General features: G+C 40.5%; 1 protein-coding gene across 3 annotated transcripts in view; it reads right to left on the reverse strand.

The window, feature by feature from the left end:
- The window catches only part of Dock11 (dedicator of cytokinesis 11), a 184050-nt gene that overhangs the window by 98767 nt on the left and 65452 nt on the right, over window positions 1–19831 (reverse strand). For all 3 annotated transcript variants that reach the window (XM_006992962.4, XM_015986474.3, XM_015986475.3), the window contains exons 7-14: window positions 16759–16893; window positions 13884–14061; window positions 13426–13505; window positions 12209–12292; window positions 7690–7830; window positions 6327–6524; window positions 1427–1549; window positions 114–196 (exon numbers count right to left, since the gene is read on the reverse strand). In XM_006992962.4, the coding sequence (XP_006993024.1) occupies window positions 114–196; window positions 1427–1549; window positions 6327–6524; window positions 7690–7830; window positions 12209–12292; window positions 13426–13505; window positions 13884–14061; window positions 16759–16893 (1022 nt within the window). The remainder of the gene's footprint in view (window positions 1–113; window positions 197–1426; window positions 1550–6326; window positions 6525–7689; window positions 7831–12208; window positions 12293–13425; window positions 13506–13883; window positions 14062–16758; window positions 16894–19831) is intronic.

Consider the following 19831-nt stretch of genomic DNA (forward strand, 5'->3'; position numbering starts at 1 on the left):
TCCCAGGACACTACTGGCCTGCCAGAAATAGACCGCTGAAATGCTGGTAAGGACACTGGCCCCCAACTTCGGACAACCGAAAATAGAAGGGTCAGGATTTTGTTGACACGAACCTGGTTGCCCAAGCAAAGGGCATTCTGTATTGTCCAAGGCGACTACACACTTGTTTTGCTGTCCTGTGTACCTTCTGGGCAGTCTGTGGTCAGAAAGAAGAAGATGAGTTTAGATTTGTTCAGTCCGCCAGGGATTCACTCCCAAACCTCCCCCCAAGTCATCATTATAAAACACCAAAATCTAGGAAGAAGCATCTATAAATAAATAAAATATTAAAATATAACATATCCCTGCTACCCATTTTCCAAGACTAAAGTATCTCTTTTAAAATCCTGTGGAGGGCTGGGGGGTGGCGAGTGACTGGAGATGAAACCCAGAGCCTTCCACACTACCACTGAGCCAAATCACTAACCAAAATGTGAATTCTTTTTGGCATGTGGTCTTCTCCACGGAAGACAGACTAAAGAGATGTAGGACTCCTCTGAACCACCGTCCTCTGCTAGGAACACTTTGAGCAGTATTAACATGTATTTCCTTCCACACTGTTGACAGAGCCTCATTAGTCATGGAAGAAGTGTGCTCTAGATACAGTTGACCTTTCTACCGCCAAGATAAGGCACAAGTGACAAAAGTCACTGCAATTAGTCTCGTGTGGGCAGCAGCCGCTGTTTGAACAGGCAGTGAGGGATGACAAAGGCGAAGCTGTCTATAAGGCCTAACTAGGCGGCAAAGCACAGGCTGGATGCTTAGCCCTAGGGACACGAACAGGCTAGAGGCTTTTGTGTACATTGCAAAGACTTTCGTCCACAAATCAGTCGGGTCTCCTCAGCAGCCGCTACTTAATACATGTGATTTGAATACAGTAAAATGCAACATACCACAGGTTGATGGCTCTGAAATAGACAGTAACTGTAGTGCTATGAATGAATTGTTCCACAAACACTTCCCTTCCCTGGGTCTCAGATTTCTTACTTATACTTATACTTAGGGCAGGCCTCAAGCAAATGGTGTCTAAACAGTCAGAGGCATGATCTAGAGATTCTGATAATGACAAAAATGGCCATTTGAGAACATTCAGAAAAAAAATGAAAAATCCCCACCATGTATATGTGAACACATCATGCAAGAAAGGAATAACACTGAAAAAGTCTGAAGAATGAAATGGAGCATGACAAATGGCAGCCCTTCAAAGTCAATACACTGAGGAAGTGCTCACTGGCCAGCCTCACTGCATCAGAGACAGGAGTCGACAGAGGTACAGCTCCCTATAGCAGACAGCGTGAAAAAAGTCACAGACAGTGCCATTTGAAATACTGGTAAAAGCTAAGTTCTCTATTAAGCAGGCATCTTCACCAATGGTGTTTTACAATACCTTTACTGGATCCGAGTTTTTGATGTAGGGTTCCGCACAGTGTGTGATGTTTCCCTGCAGCACCTTTTCAATTCTCACAACTAGAAAAATTTCAGGATGTGGATTCGTCACTGAGAAGATTCCCTGGGGAAAAATGACTTCTGTTAGATATTTTTATGCAACATACATATGGCTGTTTGGCAACTGCTATCTTGTAGTGCGGAGAGTACAGAATGTTGATATTCAACATAGGATCATGTCCAGGATTCTAGGAATAGGTAGAAGAACATTTTTGTTACTTGGGGGACTTTCTGAGACAGGGTCTAGCTATATACAGCCCAGGCTAGGTTTGAACTCTAAACATCCTCTTGGCCCTGCCACCTGCATGCTGGAGCACTAGTATCCCAGGCCTGTACCAGCATGTCCAGAGGGTAATGCTGGCCGCTTCCAATGCAGCTTTCCAAATGCATGCCGTTCCTGTTTTCTTACTAGCGCGTCACCTGTGTTCAGTCCCAAGTACACGTCCCACTATGCTGCCAAGCTCCTCCTGTTCGGCTGTTTTGCAAGTTGAGTTCTTAGGCCTAGTGACTACAATACACATTGTTTGGTTTCACTGCTATGTGCTAAAGATAATGGGGGTCTCCCAAGGAGCTCTAACTACTGAGCGGTTCACTCCCAATTCACACCTATTGCGGTGAAGTAGGAAGAAAGATCACACTTCTGCTGCTCTGCCTAATATAAAAATCTCACCAGCGGGGGCTGAGAAGATGGCCCAGCAGTAAAGAGTTTGCCACACAAGCAGGAGCACCTGAGTTTGACAGTCACATAAAGCCAGGAGTAGGTCTGAAACCCCAGTACTGGGGAGGGGATAGGTCGATCTCTGGAGTTCACAGGCCAACCAGTCCAACTGAATAGAAGAGTTCCCAGCTTCACTGAGAGATGCTGGTCCAAAATAATTAAGTGGAGGGGTAGAAAGTTGGCTCATGCTCTTCTTGCAAGGGCCAAGAGTTCAGTTCCCAGCACCCATGTTGGGAACAGGGCTCACAGCTGCCTGTATCTCCAGCTCCAGGAGCCTACATGGACACTCACACCCATTTGTCCATATATGCACACATCAACACACTCACAATTAAAAACAAAAAAAATTAAAATCTCTTTAAAAAATAAGGTAAAGAATGATTGAGGAAGACACCACCATTGACCTTTGACCTCCACACCTGCATGCACATGTACATACATATACCCTCATGGACATATACAGGCAACACACACACACACACACACACACACACACACACACACACACACACACCTTAAACCATATTATGGACAACTCTGAAGATTCAAAGCTTCGGTGCTGTCGATATAAAGGGAAGAAGCAGAGGCTCTAGAACTTGCCTGGTCTCTTTATACTGTTTAAAGGCACAAATACGGACACAGCCAAAGTTACATCATTTTCTTTGAATGTGTGTGGAATAACAACGTCATCTTTTGTCTCTCCAAATGAAAAAAAAATCCTCTAATTACTGTTAGTGGTTTTTGTCTCTCAATTGGATAAACAAATGAATCTGAAGAGAATAATCCATCATTGGGTCTTTACCAAGTTTTATTTTCCTGTTTGGTATATTACCAAGTTTGTTAATACATTGCTTTTTAGTTTTCAAAGCATTTCAGACACATCATCTCATTAGTTCCACATTGGAGCTGCTGAGTTTGACAGAACCCAATAGAAAACAGTTGAAGAGGTTAGCAATGGCCCCTCCGCTCCCAAGTCAAAGAGCCTGGAGAAAGTCTGGGCCATAGACTCCCAAGCAGCCAGCATGAGCAAACACGGAATAAGCTATGTCAAATAGGGACGAGGATGCAGACAGCTGGGTTCACATTCTGGCACCATCCACCTCGGGTTTCTAACCCATGAAATGATGGCACTAAGAGTGACAGTGATCTCAAAGACTTCTTGTATGGATTAAATGAAATAACGTACATTAGAAGTCTGGTTACCACTAGGGTGGCCCATCAAACGACATCACGGTCACAGAACTTGGCTTCTGATATTGCAGGAAACATGCTGCCTGAGCTCTAAGCTGGGCTAACAGACTATTCAAGCTGCCCTTGCAGAAGGTATGCTTAGCACTCAAGAGCCTAGTAAATTTTACTTTTTAAATTATTTTTAAGGGGATAAGAGTTTATTCTGTTATTGTGTCTGCCAAATATGGCCTGGTAACAAAGATTCAGGATACCCCAAAATTCTATGTTTCAAAGCGGTGACAATGTAGTGAAGGTTTCATAGAGACGGAACAAAGGAAGTCATAAAGTAATGCTTATTTCAAATTCAGGCATGGAGCCATCAGGAAGGTGGATTCCAGCAAAGTAAGAGAATCTGATGACGACAACCTTAGCCTTATGGTTGCTGGAAGCAATGGTCTGTTCATAAATCCCAAAGTTTCACCTGCAACATTCAGTCAGGTCTTACATGTCTATAGTGGTTTTCCATTTGCATCTATTTGCTTTTCTAAATATTTCCTTTTCATTTTTCTTTCATTCCCATTTTTTCATTTTCTCTCCTTTGCATTTTCTCCTTCCTTTCCCCTCCCCATTTCCCTTCCTTCCTTCCCTCCTCCTCCTCTTTCTTCTTGTTTGTTTTTGGGGTTTCAAAGCAGGGTTTCTCTGTGTAGCTTTGGCTGTCCTGGAACTCGATCTGTAGACTAGGCTGGCCTAAAACTCAGATCCGCCTGCCTCTGCCTCCAGAGTGCTGGGATTAAAGGTGTGAATCGCTGCCACCACCACCTGATCCATTCCTTCCTTCTTGCCTGACTTTGCCATTCCTATCTCCCTCCCTTCCTTCCATCCACCCATCTTGCTATGTTGGCCAAGCTGGCCTGGAGTTCTCAGGTCCAAGCAATCCCATTGCCTCAAGCCTCCCAAGTAGCTGGTGTACACTAGTGCACCCAATTAAGTATCATTCTTGCTAATTAACTTATGCTTAACTACACCTGACTATCTGTATGCTTTATCTCATTCCACCTTCATTTAAAAAAAAAATCGAAGGCACTAGTTATGTACATATTTAAAGGATTCAGAAACAGAAGCTCGGAGATGTTTACATAATGAGGAGATGGCAAAGAAGAGTGCACGCCCTGGGCTTCCAGTATGTCACGTGATGTGGGTAGGTTCGAATAGTCAAGCCGGTCATTAGTATTGCTATCATTTGCTGGGTACCTATTATTCCCCATTCCAGCCATCTTGGCATTTACCCACACTGATGCCAGCAATCAATATTACACTTTAATAATATCTGGCAATTGATAAAAGCACATGCTCTCTCTCCTTTATATAAGGTCACTGTTATTGGTGCTACCCGTAGCAGGCACATTGCACTGAGAAAACGTGTTGCACTAAGCAAGGTAGGTGTGCCTGTCACAGAGTGCTTTCTGGGGATGGTACATCTTGTCTGATCCCCATAATGGCCCTAGGAAGCAGGAGCTGTCACTGCTTTCACAGTAGAGAAGAGGGTCCAGAGGCATTTATTGTGTGTATGCATGTGTGTGGTGTGTGAAAATGTGTGTGTTCCCATGCATGTATGCTACACATATGTGTGCATGGAGGAGCCCAATGTTGACATCAGGTGTCTTCTTCGATGGCTCCCCATTTTAAATCCTGGAGAAGGGTCCCTAACTGAACCCAGAGCTCACCATGTTGACTAGTCCGAATAGTCTCCGATAATTTATAAAATGTGTTCAAAGATGGGCGGTGGTGGCACATGCCTTTAATCCCAGCATTCAGGAGGCAGAGCCAGGCAGATCTCTGTGAGTTTGAGGCCAGCCTGGTCTACAGAGCGAGATCCAGGACAGACACCAAAACTACGCAGAGAAACCCTTTCTTGAAAAAAAAAAATGTGTTAAAATGTATGTATGCAGGTGTGCAATGTAGAATTATAATACAAAAAAATTACGAATATCCTAACTAAATCAGCATATCATGTTAGCCTTTAACATGAATGTCACATATCAGTATCTATACAGGATAAATAAGACAACAAATGCACAGAGCAGGTATAAGATATCATGAATATGATACAAATTTTATAAAAGTATTCAGAATTTATATATATTTATATAAACAACAGAAACATCTGGAAAGGTGTGTGAAAAGAGTATTTCATGTGGGTGGTTACTTCTACTTTCTTCTTTATAGCATTTAGACTACGTTTTTTCCATAACAATGTAATATTGTAATCAGAAGACAACAATTTTACCTGGGGACAAATCATTCTCTTTATTATCTGAGCATCTTGCTCGTGTGACTCTCACTCTGCCTCTGGGCCACATTCTCATTTGTGTCGCATTATAAAAGTCCTTTGTGGCCTCCATTCCAGTCACAGGTCGGAATGCCAAGGAACTGCGAGGCTCTTTGTAAAGGCGATGCTTGGCATCAGCCATTACAGGTGGGACACTGTGGTTTCATCCCTTCGCTTTTTCAAGAACCATTTTCAAAGGAATTGTTATGCTCCATTAGAACTACCTACTTATAAGAGACACGAGAATGTAGAGTCAGTTTTTCTTCAGAGAATAAACATTTGTGGCACCTACTGCCACACCCAGAAGATCAAACCAGTGTGAATGAGTGTGTGTACATGTGTTCACATGTGTGTGTCTGGCTCTATATTTGCGTTGTACTTCACAAAATATTTCCATTGACTTCCATAGCATGGAGCCACTAAAAGATGTGGTTCTGCCAATGTGTTCCTAACATGTTCATTGCTTTCCATTTCCCCCTGCCAACCTCAGTCAGCAGAAGACCGTCTGGACAGATCTTCTAAGAGGTGGGATGCCCTAAGAAAAACGCCTGGCACTAGCGTAAGGCAAAGATGCTTCTCTTTCTTGTTCTGAATGCGCTGCAAAAGCTAGCGCTCAACACTCACCTGCTTTATGTAGCATAACTGTGACTCGGCAATTCCATGGACGAGAGACTCAGGTGAATAGCCCTTTGCGCTGCCTTCATTGGCGCCCCACAGCATTTCACGGACGGAGGGCGGGTTCAAGTCTACATGAAAGTCAGCTGAAATTTTACAATTGTTCTTTACATCAAATAAGGCGAGGTTGATGAAAAAGGGCTCAACCTAGGAATGAAGACAGCTGACATTTTAAAATTCAGACTTTGGGAGATAAACTGCAAAATGAGTTTTTCCTTCAAGTTTGAGTTATTGTGTAACCATCCCAGTTCAATATTTAATTAAAATTGTACTATATTTATTCTGCAGAGAAGGAAAGGCATTCAGAAATGAAAACTAGTCAAATTTTAATTTTGTGTAGTGTAAATTCCCAAGTTATGAATTCCCAAAAATTTACAAGTCACATTTTTTTAAAAGATGAGTAGAATCCAAAAGTTTCATCTAAAGAAAAACTGATCTATAATAAAATTTAAATCTCTACACATTTAGTGATATGACTCCTAAAACAATGCTAACCTTATAGATCAGTTTTAAAAATTTCTGTCTGGTATATTGCAATGTACTAGACTATACATTTCATAAGAGCTAATATCAGTCAATAGTAAATTACTCAAATAACGCTCTGCCCCATCAGCAAATTCGGAAGACATGATTCCTCCCTACAGATGGCATTTGAAAGCTGGTCACAAAGAGAAATTTCATGCCAGATGGCATAAAGATTAACCCTTTACAGGCAGAAAAGTGCTCGGGTATATTTTAGCTACTTTGTGAAAGAATCAATCATTACTTGGTATTTCTGAAACAACTAAAAACACAAAGATGAACATCAAATACAGTGTCTTTGAAGATTTGACATTTACACAGGCAAATATTTCTGACCACCTCGATTTATGATTCCTAATATTTACACAGAGCAAAAGTGAATTCCATTCTATACAACAGTAAGAGAGCCCAGCAGGCTGCATAGCATCTGTGTCTCACCGGGGCTTGGGGATACTAATTCATTCTGTGAACCAATTTCAAAAAGAATTCCTAGTCCTTAGTCAAATCCAGTGTGAGGGGTATTTTTTCCAGGTTCTGAGGACGCGCTGCTCCTGAAAAGGAAGCACCTTCTCCATCTGCTACTCTAAGTAGGTAAGACTTGCAGGAATCCTCTCAAGATGAGAACACATGTGTATTTTGGCCAAAGAAAGAGATGAAATTCTTCCTGTCAAATTTATCATAGTATGTAAGAGTGGAATTTTCATCCTGCCAATTAGTCCTTACTCATTAAAAAAAAAGTATTTCTTTACTTTGCTGGATGCAGGGCAGTAGAAAGAAAGGTCATACATACATTTGTGGGTGGTCCTTTTGTATTGTCCCCAATGTGACCCAAGATGTTGAAAGTTAAATCATGGCAATTCACCAGGAAACGCTTGGTGCACTTTTCTTCAAATGGCTTTACATCAGGCTCAATTCCTGAAAAGTCCAACCTCTACAAAACAGACAGTCTGAGTTATCTAAAAAGACAGGATTCATAGTGACACTGATTGATACAGATTCAGATCGGTATAGTAGACATGGCAGCAGAGTCCAATAGCTCTGTCCAGTCTCCATTGAAGCCTTCTAATGCTTCCATTCAACCAGTTTCAGGAGCCCTTACAGCAGCTTTCAAGTACTGACAGGGAGCTCCTGGAGGCAGATGCTGAGAATGGTCACTAAGGCAATGAACACATCAGAAATCCACACCTTGACCTACAAAGCCCTCGCCTATACAGCAGGACTCCCTTTCCTCCCATTTCCCACATTTGTGGCCTTGTCTTTTACTATTTTTGCCTTTCCCCCTCATTTACTGTTCCAAATCACACATCCCTCTCCTTGGTTCTTCTTCTGTCTAGTGCATCTAGTGCCTCCGTCACCACAGGGTCTTTGTGCTTGCTGCTCTACAAGGAACTCTGCCCCCAGGGAGCTGGGTGGCTTGCTCCATTCTTTCCTTCAAGTCTCTCTCATCAATTGGCACTTGGGAAGGGAAGTATTTCCCCAACTTCCTGTAAAAAATAATGCATACTGATAGTCTGTACCTCCTTTCTCGGATTTATCTCACATTTTTAGTATGCATTTATTTGGCTTTCTTCTTGTTTATAAAATATATCCTCAAAGATGGTAGAATCTGTCTCCTTCAGAAGCCCTTCTGGAGGCCAGGGGACAGGAATAGGTATGAAAGCCTACAAGAATCACACAGTGGTGTCAGACAGCAGATCACATAGACACAGATGTTAAAAACTCTGTTGTGGCATACACATGAATGATAGGTTGGGGGAGTGAGTAGAAATGAGTGATTCGGTTAGGGATGTTTTGAGTTTGAGGTGATTAGTGGGTGACTGGAAAACTAGGGGAGGTCTGGGCTGAAGATAAGGATTTGAAAGTCATTGGCATCTAAGGGTGAGAGACAGCCAAGGAGCCCAGGGAGACCACCTACATTTAAATGATGGGCAGAAAGAGAGAGGGGCCCTGCCTAGAAGGGGTAAACATGAGCTCAGCTGCTAACAGAACTGAGGGATGTACCAGAACTGCCACAAAGATGTATGTCTTTAAAAGGACTTGTAGTTCAAGATAAATACAACTTTTAAACAAAAGATACTGAGAGTCAGGCCCTCTGAGTAGGGCAGCATCTGTGTCTCCTCAGAGAAAACTCAAGAAAACTCCCCAGCTCCCAAGGCTCACACAGTCTAAGTACCTCTGCCCATTGTCTTTGCAAAGAGGAAGCCAAGTATAGATTATGAGACAACTTATACTTTCATTAAGACCATAGGCACAGTACGCAAGAAGTGACACAAAAGGAATCTGATCAGAGACTCCTGCCAATAAGGAAAAGCCAAGCCAAGAAACATAAGAGAGTTCTCAGTTACCTAAGCAGCCCAAGTCAAGACAAGTGTTAGACCTGAAGACTCTTAGATATTACAGCTGTTTTGACCCAGCCTGTGTCTCCGACAAAACTCCTCTTGAAAGGTCCTAGCGCATAAAATTTGTACCTGAATGCATGGTTTTCTCTCTCTCTGAGTCCATTTATCTACAAAATAATGCAAGTGTGGGACTAGGCAGCTCCCTTTTGAATGCTTATCTATGGAGCCAACGGAAGCAAGTCATGGCCACGGACATGAAGTCTAGTTTCTGCCCATTTATCTGCTCTCTTTTCTGTCTTACTCAGACAGCAGAATGTGGGGTAACTGGCCCAAAGTGCCTCCAGCCCCCCAATCCTTTCCTTTCTAAGTCCCCCAAGTACAAACATTGAGACACACGGCCTTCCCCAGCAGTTCAAACTCGGAGCCACACCCCTTCAGTCAAACTAGCACTTTATTGTTCCCTAAGGTCACAGACAAAAATCTTATCTCTCTATGTTGAAATGCGAGCAAAAGAGGAAGTTGAAATTATGGGTTAGTATTTCACCTTTTCTACTTTGACACAACATGAATTCCTGTGGTGAGATGCCCTTCTACAATCAACATTCAATTCAAAATTCTTTGTGCTTAAAGATTCATCACCATTGTGGGTTTTCTCTCATTGTAGCTCACCGACAAACACAGAATCAGTTCAGTTTCATGACCACAAAAACACTACACCACAAGTTTTTAAAGATACTGGATTTAGTTTCAACCACCGTCAATTGCCTCCTTTGTACTCAGTCAAAGAGCCTGACATGTCCAATTAGAGCCCAGTCACCCAGGGCAATCAAAGGCTCAGTCATGCTTGCAACAAGCACATTTCTGAAGGAGAATCCCAGAGCTGCCATCTCGGAAACTCCTCGCTATTCTAGGGGTGTGTGTGTGTGTGTGTGTGTGTGTGTGTGTGTGTGTCTGTGTGTGTACACGATAGCACATGCGTGAAGGTCAGAGGACAGTTTTCTGGAGTTGATTCTCTCCTTCCACTTTTAAGTGGGTTTCAGGAATTTAAGTCCTCAGGCTTGGTAGCAAGCACCTTTACCAACTGGACGATCTCACCAGCATTTATGTATGTATGTATGTATGTATGTATGTATGTATGTATGTATGTATGTATCTATCTATCTATCTATCTATCTATCTATCTATCTATCTATCTCATAACTGACATTAAAACAATATATAAAACTGCTATGAGGAAAACAGCAAATGTTTTGTTTTTCATCAATTTGCTAGGGCTAGGATTGCTGGGTAAAGCACCTACTGTGCATACATGAGGACCTGCATTGGGAGTCTAGCTATCCACACACAAAGCCTGCCACAACATTCTACATCTCTAAGCCCAGAGCTGGAGGGGCGCACGGAGACAGGAGACAGGTGGGTGCCAGGGGCTTGCTGGCCAGTCTGGCTACAACAGTGAGCCCCAGGTTCAGTGAGAGATCCATTTCAAAATATAAGGTGGGGAAGACGCTCCAAGTCCAACTCTGGCCTCCATGGGTGCACAGAAAGGTGCACACATACCCTCCCTTGGACACACTCATACGCCACACATGTACACCACACAGTATCAGTTTTACATGGTAATTTTATTAATGTATGCATCATACATACACACTTTTCCAATTTCAAGCCACATTTAAAACTCAATTAGAGAGCTCTATGAAGCATAAAGAAAAAAGAAATAACAAAATCAGTTTTCCTCAAATTATTTTATACTTTTACTGGACTAAAAACTGCTATGCTCGTGTAATACTATATTTAAAACAAAATCAAGCCAGGCGGTGGTGGCGCACACCTTTAATTCCAGCACTCGGGAGGCAGAAGCAGGTGGATTTCTGTGAGTTCGAGGCCAGCCTGGGCTACAGAGCGAGTTCCAGGACAAGCACCAAAACTACACAGAGAAACCCTGTCTCAGAAAACCAAATAAATAAATAAATGAATAAATGAATGAATGAATGAATGAATAAATACATAAATAAATAGTAAAACAAAATCAAGATGGTTCTGTGGGTAAAGGCACTACCATCCAAGCCAGACAACCTAAGTTCAATCTCCAGCACCCATTAAGGGCTAACTGACTCCACAAAGTTATCTTTTAACTTCCACATATGTACCATAGCATATCTGCCTACACAAATCTCTCTCTCTCTCTCTTTCTCTCTCTCTCTCTCTCTCTCTCTCTCTCTCACACACACACACACACACACACAATAATAATAATAATAATAATAATAATAATAATAATAATAATGTTTTTAAAAGTTTCATAGAAAAGGGGGAAAGAAAACAAAAATTCACTCCCCCAAATAATTTTGTGAAATATTCTTAGTTAGGAAAACTATCCAAATAGTCATATACTATATACTTTTCCTGTTCTATATGCCAACATCAAATAGAGAAAATCCGTATTTCATTAAATTCAGTTCTCTTTGTATTACAGATGTTCACTGCCACTAGATCACAGCTGTACGTAATGGATTCAGAGAACACTGAAATCATCTTTAGGCATTATTTAAATTATCCATGGTGAGCAGAAAGACGAAAGGATCTAAGGGAGTGAAAAAAGACATACACATTCTGTCCCATGCTATTATCAGTCCTCTTGAATGGGGAGTCAGTTAGAACACATGTTCAAAGTAAGTAAAGCGATTCTAAAACAATCTGCTACCCCTATTGCTGAACGAAAATCAAGGATTTCAATATTTCACTAATGGTTTTGTTGTTGTTGCTGGGGGAAGGGGGAGTTGTTTTGTTTTTTGAGACAGGGTTTCGAGACTGTGTAGCCCTGGCTGTCCTGGAACTCACTCTATAGACTACGCTGGCTTCGAACTCACAGATATCCACCAGCTTCTGCCTCCAAGTAATGGGATTAAAGGTGTGAGCCACCCAGCTCCAGTTCACTGATGATTATTTGAATTAGAAATACATCAATACCTGAACCTCCGAGTCGAAAGAAAAGAGATTCTGTCTTCCATCTCCTCTACTGAGTTTGTTCAGCTGTTCTGTTTCTCTGCCATACTAGAATTTAAAAATACATAACATTGCTGTAGTTCCTTCAAAAGAATACTAAATGCCAGTTAATTCTATCGTTTATACAGATCAGTGACACAATATGCTATTCTTTGCTTCCATGTATGTAATATGGCTTAAAAATCCTTGATTGGCTGGGGAGTCACCATCACTGAGACTAATAATAAGCTATATATCTGATTCTTATACATTTCCATAATGTCTAAAATACTCTACATTTTGTGCTCTTTATAAAAAAAACAAAAGTCTTGGGATGCAAACAAGAAATAAAAGAGAACAATGCCATATTTGACATCTCCATAGTGCTAGTCGAGAGTTATCATATACAATTCTATTGTCTTAGGGAAGATAATGACCACACATCTAGCACGACTGAAAAACACAAAAAGGATTCAACTAAAATCCACAAAATCATAGAAAGCACAGACCATGGGGTCATGAGTAGGTTGTGATATTTTAAAGATGTTTTTAAATTTTAAGAGGGGTAAATTTAAAACAGAAAACCAGGACTAAGTTTGTATAATTAGTCCAAGGAAATGAATAACATAAAATGTAAGTAGGCTCAACAAAGATGGAAATGAATAAACTTATAACTTCTAAGTAATTATAACATAGAGCACATAGGGAATATACATTCTACTAAGATGCACATGCTAATAAGTGTCTACTTTCAAAATTCGTTCATTTCAAACTCCACAAAGAAGGATAAATAACACAAACAATATCTGCTCACCAAAGTCTTTATCTGAGTAAATTATTAACGTAATTTACAGGAGAAATTAGCATGTGTCATTGGACTGAATACCATTTGCATTAGTCCATTGAAAGTATTTATTTAATGATATATATCAATCAAATTAAATAAAAATAGATAAAATTAATAAGGTTACAAAAGTTTAGAAGTTTGTCTATTTGTGTGGTGTCTAGGAAAAAATTTTTTTCCATGCTGAGAGTAGGTTACCAAGTCCATCTCTGGAATGTACCTTTTTTTTTCTACCTGTTTAATCAGTTTGGTGAGGTGCTGAACTTGAAAATGACATTTCCAAATGTAATCCAGCACTAAAACCTTCCTAGCTTGCCCTGCATTATGTCAGTGGAAGATAAGCTGCCATAAGAGATACCTTCATCAGTTCCGGATGCATGCTCCTTTCCAAACTGGCCATGATGTTCTCGGCTTTTCCTTGGCTGCTAGTTTCATCATCTGCAAATTCATTAAAAGCAGATGTTGCAAACCATACAGACCATTACTAATCACCTAAGAGAACTATCCTCTCCCCCACCCCATCCTCTTCTACGAGATTTATGGCAAAGAACTGTGATTATGAAAGCACAGGGGAAACTTTGACGGCCTTTTGAAAATCTGCCACGACTTTCTTATCCATTTCAGCATGGTTGCTTTTTAAGTGTTAGGTACCATGCAGTACCAACACGTTTAAAAGCCTAGCCTGTAGTCACTCTTCATGAAGAAGCAGGTTGGCCTTTGTTGTTAAGGTTGTATCTTCACCTAGCACAAAGGACATTCCCGTGGATTAAAGATGAGGCGCTTACTCTCAAGAATGAATCATTTCAAAAGTCTTACCTTGTACCGCTTCGACTGTCTCCTTTTTCTCTTGCACTAAGCTGTCAGTATTGATCTGAATAATCTTTTTCAACGTTATCAGCCATTCCTCCATTTCCTGCTCAGTTTCAGCTGCCAGATAATGGCTATACTTATCTAACATCTTGAGTTCAAAAGCATGACGGCGCATTTTGGGGCACTAGAGAAGGGGAAAAAGGAAAACACCTGTTCAATTAGATTAGCCGCCCTTTTTAACATTAATTGCATTCATTTATTTATTTTTACCTCAGTTCAGTCTATATGTACACCAACACTTCCACAAAATCATTGCTCCTTTCAATGAGGTATAGATATAGGTATAGATATCTTCGGTCCTCCTCCCAGGACTGAGCAAAACGGAGTAACGAAAAAGTGGGCATAAATCATTGAAGGCCTTTGGGACCCTTCACATTAAGAAAACCAAACCACCACCATTAAAACAAGGACACATTTTGCTATCTTCATTCACAAATTTTCCTTGCTTTACTTACACTTTTCAAAACTAGATGTTAGAAGCAAGCTAAAATGTGACCTGAAACAAATATAATACTCCCTTTATATTTCCTCATTAACACAGATATGTGATTCACTTCAACATACACAGTAGTATTCAAATAGTATCACTAGGGTAAAAGAAGGCCATAACTGTTTTACATCAAATTGTGACTCTCAACAGAATATATGAAGTGGTCCACACTCAATATTAGAATAGAAGGAAAAGAAAAACCCTTTTCTGGCTTCAAATCCTAATAACACTTTTTACCACCTTCTCTGTCGTGACAAAAGAAATTACCCCCTCTTTTGTGCCTTAGCACAAATCAGTGCCTCGGCAAGCATTTCAAGAAAGGCTCATAAATCAATAATTCTCCACTGCATGGTCATTATTTAAGAAGAAATCATCGAAGTTCTTCCTTTTTGTCTTCAAAGAATAGAAAAGGGTGAAATTACAGCAGCGTAGCAAGCCATAAAGATTTATGCATTTGAAAACACCAGGGAGGGGGAATCAGAAATAGACGACTGTGGGAGAACTACGAAGAAAGGTCACTGGAAGAGGGCTGATTGAAAAACTCCAGCAATCTTGTGTGCCTTTCTTTGCTTCCAGTCAAATTAAAAGATGCGATTATCATTTATTTTCAAAAGCACCTTGGGCTGCGGCTGATGCTCAGAGGTAGAGCCCTTGCCAGGTACACTCAAGACATGAGGTTCAAGGCTCACCTCTGTGCACACAAAACCGAACCAAATAAAAAGCATGTTGAATTTACATAGATGGTTAGTTTTACAAATTTTTCATTTGAACCTCATGGCAATCTTATTGGATAGAGTGTGGCAGATATTATTAATCTGACATTACAGTTTTGAAAATATCCAAATAAATTGAAATTATTGAACCAGTCCCCCTTGCCTCTTCATTAGCTCAATGCTCCTATTTGAATCACAGTGCCATGCCGCAGCACCTAACAATGTCCCTCTCCCAGACTTACCATTCAATAATTTCTCTGCCTTCTCATTTCCACCTGACCTTTGTCTGTCTCCAGCAATCCAAATCAATAAACACTTGCTAACTCCCTAAGGTGTGTACAGCCTTGTTAATTATTATAGGAGTTACAGGAATGAGTGAGACAGGGTCTTTGCAATCCAACCCCCCAAAAGGAAGAAAACACAATTTAATGTGTGATTTTGATAAAGGAAACAGCCCCGGGGTAGACCAGAGGACACAGGGCTGGATTGGACCAGTGGAAAAGCTAGTGAGGAAGGAAACAGAAAGCAGTGCAAGGTTAAAAGGGAACTGAAACTGAGTTTTAAAAGGCAAGAGTAACTGAACAAGGCTTTGTGTCAAAATAAAACATGAGCTAGGCATATTGTGTAGTACGCACAAAACCCTAGGTTCAACTCCCAGCATCACAAAAAGAAATAAAACAGAAATAGGGAAGCCACAAACCTGCCTTAACTCCATGGAAAACACAGCTGGTTGTGATCAGAACAGAGATGTATAGAGAGATGCAAAGGAATAAAACTAGACAATAGGTTAAAGGCATATCACCATGAGCCTTGAATCCCATGGGAGGAAATCAAAGGTTTTGAAAAGACAAGTGAAGGAGCCACTCTATGTCTCAGAAGATGGACTCAAGTAAAACAGTAAATTGGGAGTTAGGAAGGCAAGACTTGGGGGTAGAAAGATGGCTCTGTGTTTAGGAGTATCTACTGTTTACACAGAGGACCTGAGTCCAGTTCTCAGCATCTGCTTTAGGCAAGGTATATTTACTCCAGGGGAATCCAATGCCCTCTTCTGGACTCCACGGGCACCTGCACTCATGTGCACATATCCACATACATGAATAAACATAATAAAAAGTAATGATAAAAAAACAAATCGTAGCCGGGCGTGGTGGCGCACGCCTTTAATCCCAGCACTTGGGAGGCAGAGGCAGGCGGATCTCTGTGAGTTCGAGGCCAGCCTGGGCTACCAAGTGAGCTCCAGGAAAGGCGCAAAGCTACACAGAAAAACCCTGTCTCGAAAAAAAAAACCAAAAAAAAAAAAAAAAAAACAAATCGTTAAAAAATTGAAAAAATGGCAAAATTCTAAGGTAGGCAGTATACAATGGATACCTAGAAAAAAATCAGGGAAAATTCAAAGAAAACGCAAATCAAGAAGCACTTTGGAGTCAGACTCAAAGGATTTGATAAACTTCTAAATACTGAGAAGTGGTATACTGAGAAGATTTAGAGATTTCAAATACAGGTGTTTGGGAGCATGGAGATGCCATCAACCAAGAGGGAAAAAATGCTTAGATTTTTTAACAGTTCATCAACAACCCACTTGGAGAAAGAGAAAGAATGATTACTGTGATAGCCTTACCTGAACAACGTCAATGCAGGCATCCAAGTAGATGCAACCTTTAGACTCTTTGGAATTTTTCTCATCTTTGTAAGAATTGAGGATATATGAACCATCAGGAAGTTGAGTCAAGTAAAAGTACCGTCTCTTGAACACCTGAGAAGGAGAAATGCAGCAAAGATCCACTTGTAACATAGCCTCAGGGCAGAAGAGCTGTTTATTTGAACTAAAAACCTTAAACATCTTGCCAGCCACCATACCTGAACCACCTGAACTCCTTCATTTTCTCCCTGAAAACATTGCCATAGAGCACAATGAGCAAAGGAGATTACAAACACTTTCATGTTTCCACGCTTTTTTTTTCAATGGGTCAGAAACTATAGGCTGTGTCAAGCATTTGTCAGAGGGAAAGTAGAACTTACTCCAGTCCTAACTCCTCAGGATGGTGGGTCTAAAACTGCTTCAGAATGAGAATGGTAGCAGAGACAGAAAAACAGACTCCAAGGGATTACTGAGAAAATACACGCTTACTCACAAAAGCTGTTTAAGATTTAAGCTTCAATTTACAACCAGCCATCTGACAATCAATATGATCTATGATCTGATATTTAAAGGACTTTAATCATGAAAAGAGCATTATGTGACCCAATCATTCATGCCAACTACTTAAAACTTCTGGCAAAGCATCTCCAAACACCAACAATCTATTTCTCTGTAGCATGAACAAGTAAAATTAGACAGATCTGTTATGGGGTATTTCGTTTCAGAAAAAAAACAGTAAAATAATAATAATACTTACAAACATTTTGGACTTGTTTAAGTATCATCTATTTGTGAATGAATACAAAAATGTACTAGTATGAGGGAGCCCTCGCCAAGTCAGACTGATAAATGCTACAGCTTCTATTTCAGGTAGTAGCCATACAGGCTATATGGTATCAGCAGAAGTGAGAGCAAGCAGAAGATACCAGCTAGATTTTTAGTGCCTCAACTATATGTTACTTTACTGAGACACAGAAATAGAGTGTGCTTGTAAGTGCATTTATGTCTTTTTATATTTATACGCAAATGGAGTAGCCTTTAACTAAAGTGCCTGGGGCCAGAGAAGCATTTTAAATTACATTCTTAAACTGAAAATCTGAAGTCAGTGAATTTGGGATTTTTCAGATTGGAGGTAACTCATGTATTTCACAGATATGAATACATATTTAATGTGTATAGTTATAATAACATAATTATACCATTGTAATATAATGTAATGCATATAATACATATTTAATTAACACACATTTGTGTTTATACAAAGGAATCTATATTAATATGGAAGAAAAATGTTAAACAAAATGACTACTATATCCAGGCATGTTGGCACATGCCTGTAATCCCAGTACTCAGAAGGCAGAAAGATCAGGAGTTTAAAGCCTTCCTTGGCTATACAGTGAGTTCCAGGTCAGCCTGGGTTATATGACATTCTGTCTCAAAAACAAACAACAAAATTGGTGATGATGTTATTTACATTTATGTATTTTTCATGACAATGGTTCACATCTCTTAATAAAATAATGGAACCAAAAAAAACTAAAATTATATATCGAGCTTATTTTAAATGAGTAATTTACTGAGCATTGAGACTTTGTATAATTATGACTTTTTCAAAAGTTATGACATTAATTACATGAGAAAAAACATCTTCTAGGCAAAAAGAATATGATTTAAAAACCTTGCAATTGTGAGCGAATCTAAAGCTGAAAGTGTATAGATTCAGGGATGCAGCTGGCCGAATCTGCTGGCAAAACCCACAAGTCAACCACAAAGAGAGGATAGAGAAAGAAAGACAGAGCAAAACATGTGTGGCCTGGAGTCAAATTACAGTGTGCACAAATGCTGTCAAATACAGCTGTCTCACCAAGCAAAGACATTCTGCAGCCATCACCACTTCCAAGATTAGTGAAAGGATGTGAAATTATAGGAAATCATCCCCCCCCCTCCCCGTAACATAGCAATTACACCTCGTGGTGACACCGTAGGTAGCTCACAGCTCTGAGAGAGCATTTTCGTAAAAGAGCACTTGGAAGGAGCAGATGTCTCAAAGGCTGAGGATTCCCTGTGACATTGTCCTGGAGGCTGCTTCTTTAAGTCCCCTCACTTGTAACCTGACTGGACCAGACTAGATGATCTGGGAGATTATTTGTCAGACTCTACAAACTATTTTACTGAACATGAACAAGTTATACATTAGCTTTCCTAGGCTGACAGTACCCCCCCCCACACACACACACACACAAACACTTCAATGTGAGATGGCCCATACATTAAATGTTCACCAAACAAGTTACACATTAGTTTTCCTAGGCTGACAATTACTTCCACACACACACAAACACACACACTTACACGAGACAGCCTATATATTAGAAGCACACTGTTTGCACAGCAAAGAATTATTTTGTTTGCTCTTTTTTGAAATGGAGGTCCCACTGCATTGCTCAGGATGACCTTTTATTCCTGGTTCAATTGATCCTCTTGCCTCAGATACCAGAGTAGCTGTGACTACATGGGTGTGACACTGTGTGGCTTAGGAATTTTTAAGTCACCCATGTGTAGAAATTGTGAATGAACAACAGATCAGGAGATGGTTATGATCTCTTCTCATTCTAAATTTCAATGATGTATCTGTTTTTTTTAAATAATTTTTAAAATTATTTTTTATATGTATGGGTGTTTTGCCTCCATATATGTATGTGCACCACTTGCATGCCTAGCGCCCACAGGGGCCAACAGAGGGCATCAGATCCCCTGGAACTGGGGTTACAGATAGCTTAGACCATGATGCATATGACCTCAGGTTACTGTGTGTGTGTGTGTGTGTGTGTGTGTGTGTGTGTGTGTGTGTTTTCAATTGCTCTCCATCTTATTTTTTGAGACAGGGTCTCTCAGTGAACCTGACTCTCCCAGAGTTGGCTGGATTGGCTGACCAGCAAGTAGCATGATCCTCCTGTCTCTGCCTTCCAGATGCTGGGATTACAAGGACTGCAGCACTGGCCTTTGTACATTTGTACATTGGAGGGATCCCATGCAGCTCCTCATGCCATCT

This window comes from Peromyscus maniculatus, chromosome X (genome assembly GCF_049852395.1).
Source record: "Peromyscus maniculatus bairdii isolate BWxNUB_F1_BW_parent chromosome X, HU_Pman_BW_mat_3.1, whole genome shotgun sequence".
NCBI lineage: Eukaryota > Metazoa > Chordata > Mammalia > Rodentia > Cricetidae > Peromyscus > Peromyscus maniculatus.